Source organism: Sinocyclocheilus grahami, unplaced genomic scaffold (assembly GCF_001515645.1).
Source record: "Sinocyclocheilus grahami isolate Dianchi unplaced genomic scaffold, SAMN03320097.WGS_v1.1 scaffold593.1, whole genome shotgun sequence".
Lineage (NCBI taxonomy): Eukaryota > Metazoa > Chordata > Actinopteri > Cypriniformes > Cyprinidae > Sinocyclocheilus > Sinocyclocheilus grahami.
Window position 1 is genome coordinate 323,991 of NW_015505772.1, and position 6,075 is coordinate 330,065.

Genomic DNA, 6,075 nt, shown 5'->3' on the forward strand with positions numbered 1-6,075 from the left:
GAACTACGGCTCTGTGTAGTAAATGCTGCTCCATCTGAAAGCATGTGAAAATACCACATTTAATAAAATGGTTTTACTCCAAACTCACTTCTTAACATCAGTCGAGTGTTTGAAATAAATCCTTCTGTGAGATGATGTGGCTTCTTACACAGAATAAGGCATGCAACATATTTCATAGTATTCTAAGCAGTGATAAAGGCTGTTGATTAACATTGCATTATAGATATACTTTATTATAATGAAAATTATAATAAGAACTCAGATAAACCATAAATTGCCGTAGTGGTGTGTTTATTAGTCACGTTGAATCAATATAAGCATTTAAATTGTCTGTTTATTCAGCAACCGCTATAGGCATTTCTTGGGTTTCTTCTGCGGGGCATATTTGGAGTTTCCGCACGAGAGCGCCCTCTGGCCTTCGGATGGAGATTTACTACTGATCACAGTACCGTGCTTCACTGAAAGATATGCATGACAATCGCAGCTTCTGTCTAATAGCGATTTCGATTTCATTTCGATTTATTGTGCAGCCCTACTAACCAGGCACAACCCAATACATTTTCCAGTGACAAGTAATTAGTTTGTCCACAATGAAATTCCAAATGTTTTGAATGCAAATCACAGCCAATCAAAAATGCTTGTGCTGTAATATACAGTTATGCGGACCACAACCCAGGACTGGTTAGCAGCACTTTCAACTGGTTAGTAAGTGAGATTTCTACTTGGCATGCAAACATTTGTGCTGAAATTAAATTTTGTATTAAATTAAATTAAATTTTTTAAACATTTATTAACCCCTTGGTATTGTTCCTTTAGTAGGTACACTTGTATTATTTGTGGTCAACACAGACTGGAGACCATAATTGTATAATAATTTTATTTTTATAAAATTAATGTACTATATTTCTTTTCATTAATGTTTTTTTTCTTTGATATTTGTATTTGGGGATTTCATGTTACTGTATTACAATATTCACATCTAAACTATGCCACCAATTTCATTGATGCATTATTCAAAAACCATTTAGTCTATCAAAAAACTCTTGGTAATCTTTTTCTGGCATTGTCTCAAGATATTAGGAGCCAATATGGGAAATGCGAGTAAATGTGGTAATCTGAAGAGACCAGTTTTAGGGGTTTTTTTTGACAAACCGCTCAGAAACTAAAGCAAAAATATCTATTTTTCATATCTCCTGACCAGTAGGTAGTACTGTGCCAAAAACTACTGCACATAGCCTCAGGTGATGCTTATGATGACATGTACCAAGTTTAGTCGGAATACACAAAAGTGTTGCCGAGATATAACCTCACATTCAATTGGGCGTCCTCTTCATCGAATTCATTCATGTGATACTCAAGAATGGTTGGGTTTATCAAAAAGCTTTTGATTACGTTGTTGCCAGTGTGGTCTGAAGATGATCTGAGCCAATTTTGGTATAAAAAATCTGACAAACCTTCTAGGACAAGTTTAAAATGGCAAAACAAATTTGACCCACAAAAATTTTAATTATTGAATGTATTTGACTCGGCATTAGCCAAGGAATCGGGGGGGTGGACCATCTTGAACCTTACAGTTCAGAAGTTATTAGCATAAACATATGTGTAACTTTAGACATTATGGTTTGAATTAGAGACTCCAGATTTGCTGTCCTCTATCAGTGTGCCAAATTTCACAACTTTTTACCGTACGGTTCTATGGGCTGCCATAGACTAAAGGCAGAAGATGAAGAAGAAAAAGAAGAAAACTAACAGATACAATAGGTGCTTGGCCCCAATTATTCATGACAATATGAGTGTTTTTACTCTGTTTTTAATTAAATAAATGGAGTCTTGGTGAGGATAAGAGACTTTTAAAAACATCTTGAACAGTATTGTATTTTACTGTATATTAGTTTTTTCAATAAATGTTCCAACTGGATTGTTCCAACGCCTGGAATGTACTTTTGACAAATAATAATTCACACATAAAATACCAGGGAAATGTTTCAGTTTGTAAAGCAAAAAGGTAAATTTAAGCCAAATTCAGTTTTTACAAAAAGTGTAAAAGAGTACTTTATTTTTGATTTCTTACCATAACGTAAGTGACGAACTTCAATGAGATGGTGGCCAGATACAGAGAATTCATGACAAAGTCCATGAGGTTCCACCAATCATGAATGTAATCCTGAAAGCCACCGTCCCACATTTGTTTGATCTCAGCCCACACAAATCCTGTAAAGCAAAGAAATTCAAGAAAATTAATCTGCAACTCTTTGAAATTCAAATCAAAATCTGTTCAAATCAGATTTTTCAGCCATAAATACATATTACCTAAAACCCAGGGTAAGATCATCCATTCCACAGTGGTGGGCTCTGGATGCTGCTCGAAGGGCTTTTGATTGCTATTGCGGTCAGCGTGTTGGGAGGCCAACAGCAGGAGAAAGAGGAAGGTCAGATAGGAAGCAGTGTGGCATATAAACTTGATGAAGGGTTTCCGGATGAAGAGGCCGTATTGGCTCTTGGGAGCGATCAGGTAGAGCAGCGAAAAGAAAGGGAAGAGGAATCCGATGAACATGCAGGTGATGAACTTGCTGGCCCAATGGCGGCGTCTCCAGCCTGAGAACTCATCGTACCAGCGAGATGCGAGCAGCTGCTGACAGTTTGGCTGTGCTACAAACTAACCACAGAATAATGAAAAGAGATTAAATTGACACTGAATGAACTAAAATAGTCTCTTACAGGAGTAAATTCACTGTTAACTAAATAAATCAAGACAAACAGTACATGTAATGTATACATTGAGTTATTGGGATTTTGCTGAACTTTAATTTAATGATCTGCTTGCATTTTCTCACTGGAATGTGCAGCAAAGCAAAATCATTTTCTGCTTTCTATCATGCATGGAGACTGTCATCACTTTCTGCAGTTGCATAAGAAATGCTCTCTGCAGAAGAACACGAGTAACGGAGCCATGTCCTAATGAGAAACAAGTGCCATTTGAAAAAGAGCAAACAAAAAAGGCACAGAAAGGCTTACAGTAACACATTGTTCTTTTCTCTCAGGCTGCTCTATCTGGTTCTCATCATATCTGGTTTAAATCCCTTTATGGATGTTGCATGAGAGCTTTTCTGCATCTTTTGCAAAACCATCTGGGCTGCACATGGAACCCAGCAAGCCAAACACTGACTTAAACATGTGACTGACATTTTGTAATGTCAGTAGCAGCGAAATCAGCAGACTACATATACTACATATATTTTGTAATTAAATAAAATTTAACAAATATAAATATGTATTTTATTTATTTCATTTTTCACAAAAGCTATATATTTATTTATGCACTCTCAGGGGGAAAAAATCCAAAAGCTGTCACTGGGGGGTGGTACATTTTAGGTAAAATGTACTCTTTGCGTACTAATATGCACTTTTAAGGTATTGAAAAGGTACCACCCCAAAATATATTTTTTTTATTACTATTTTATTAATATATTATTTATAGTGAAAATTGTTTTACTTTTTAACAAAAAAACTATCAAATGAAAATATCTTGACCACCTTTTAGGTTTAATTTCTCTTTTTTGTTTCTCTAATTTATGAAAGTCAAATAATGAGATAGAATGCTTTGGCCGTTCAGCCTAATTTGCTATCATCTGATTGTGATGTGGAAGATCTTCCAGAGGAATTTCAATGACTCAGCTATGGAATAATAAGATCCTGGTGGGCTTCTGTTGAATTACATACAGAGGCCACAGGTGAATAAAAGGCTTAATCTTCCACAGTTTGTAAGCATCCCTTCTTTCTCCATTTTCAGTCATGCTTAAGCAAGTGCAGTTCAATACAGTACCATACATATGCATGGCAAAGTAAAAGCCTGCAAGTTGATGTATGTCACATAGAAGCCTCTCCTGCTACCTAGTCACATAGAAATTTCCTTCTACCTTACAAACAGAAAGAGCTTGTAATGTTTAATGTGCACAGAAGGGGGCAACATAGATCCATATGTAGCATCCCTCTAGAGCAGTGGTTCCCAATTACGTTCCTGGATGTCCTCAACACTGGACATTTGGCATGTCTTCTTTGTCTGACACATCTGATTCAACTAATCAGCTCAGTAGTAGAGACTCCAAGACCTGGGCATCCATGTACATGGTTGGGAACCACTGCTCTAGAGGGAATAAACTACCTTCTCGTGGTGAAAATATTCTACTCCAGAGTAGAACTCTTTGGGTTTTAAAACCCAAAATTAGCTAAATAGAAAACAACACCGCCTGAAATATATTATCCACAACCTGTAAAATACACCATATTCAAGCACAGTCCCTGACTACTAACTGAAACAAACAACTATAAACACCTGTGTTTGTAATAATGAACCTTTGTAATACGCTCAAGTGCTGTTCCTATCTGGAGTGATTCTTTTGTGCTACTGCTAATGATCTTGAAGTAGTTGTAGATTGCTTTCAAAGCTCTTGTTGTCCAATGTTGATGTCTGAAGAGCACAAAACTCACCTCTTTCTGGTGGTACTTGATAGCCAGTTTCAACCTGGCGAGGTCATTATTCCCTTCATCATCCAGGAGATTAATATCATCCCTGTAGTTCAGAATCAGTTCGAGCTCTCTGGAGCTGCGGGTTTGGTCAAGGAGATCTTTGGCGAACTGCTTACACTGCTGGGAAAGCTCTTCATACTCAGACTTGAATTCATTCTCCACCTTGCTGAGCTCCTGGAGCTCCCAGCTGAGCTGGAAGGCTGTCAGGAAGGGGTCTTCGCTGGAGAGGGCGATGAGCGAGGGACTGGCCAGGGCCCGGTAGATGTTGAGACGGGATCGGGAATGTCGCAGGCTGTCCACGTCTGAGCTGGACACGCATTCCATGCAGTTGCAGCGCACCTGGTGGGGCTGGGGGATGGACACACCCTTCTGAACCAGCATCTTGATGATCTCATAGTTGTTGGTGTGAGCGGCCAAGATGATGGGTGTTATGTCAGGGGTAAAATCGGAGAACTGTTTATCCAAGAGGATAGGAGGCACCTTGAAAAGAAGGAAATCAGGGTTGATAAAGTTCACAATCAATTTCTTATTTTGTATTTTTGTCTTGTTTTCTAGTATAAATGTGCTTAAAACAAGATGCATCTGCTTGAAAAAGCAGAATTATTATTTTCAAGTTGAATCCTGTCAAATCCTGTTGGAAAATATTTCAAGCATAAACCTAATTAATGGTTGATTTCTCAGAAAACAATACCTTTCCCAGTAGTATCTTTTTTAATGATGTTTTCACTGGAAAACAAGACAAGAATACTGGGTAAGAAATTGATTTGTTGTTAAAGAAGCCACAAGCTATCATTGTAAACTTTAATCCCAGGGTGCTTCATGGTGTCTGTCTCTACAGTAAATTAAATTCCATGCAAGGCAAGGCAAGTCAATTCAGTCAGTCAATCTTGGTTACACCCCCGGGCAGATATTTTTTGTGCAAGCTATAGATAAACATGTAAACAGTAGCTGATGTCTACTTGAGTCAACCAACTCATCAAAAAGCTGATTGGCACTTTTAACAGAAAGGTGAGAGATCCGTTCCTCTTGCCACCATATTAATCAGCCTACTTAAATTTCTCACATTCAGTTGTCTACAAGCAGTCTGGGTCCTCCCCCTGTAGCGTCTGTAAATTAACAATTAAATTGTTGCTAAATGACTGTATATACACTACTGTTCAAAAGTTTGGAGTTGGTAAGATGTCTCTTATGCTCACCAAGACTGCATTTATTTACTGCACTTGTGGACAATAAAGTGACTAAACTTATTTAATTAAAAATATATTACAATTTGAAATACCTTTCATATTTTGAAATGTAATGTATTCCTGTGATGGCAAAGCTGAATTTTCAGCATCATTACTCCAGCCTTTGGTGTAACATGATCCTTCAGAAATTATTCTAATATACTGATTTGGTCTTTAAGAAACTTTTCTTACAACTATCAAGGTTGAAAACAGCTGTGCTTCTTAATATTTTTTGTGGAAACTGTGATGCATCCCCCCCCCCCCCCCCCCCCCCCCCCCCCCCCCTCCCCCCTCCCACAGCTCCTACCATAGCGCGAAACTA

The 6,075-nt window shown here is 37.9% G+C and overlaps 1 protein-coding gene across 1 annotated transcript in view; it reads right to left on the reverse strand.

Moving 5' to 3' along the window:
• The window catches only part of LOC107557214 (short transient receptor potential channel 4-like), a 15,199-nt gene that overhangs the window by 2,161 nt on the left and 6,963 nt on the right, over window positions 1-6,075 (reverse strand). Inside the window, exons 3-5 of the mRNA XM_016240548.1 lie at window positions 4,489-5,007; window positions 2,311-2,656; window positions 2,072-2,211 (exon numbers count right to left, since the gene is read on the reverse strand). Of these exons, the coding sequence (XP_016096034.1) occupies window positions 2,072-2,211; window positions 2,311-2,656; window positions 4,489-5,007 (1,005 nt within the window). The remainder of the gene's footprint in view (window positions 1-2,071; window positions 2,212-2,310; window positions 2,657-4,488; window positions 5,008-6,075) is intronic.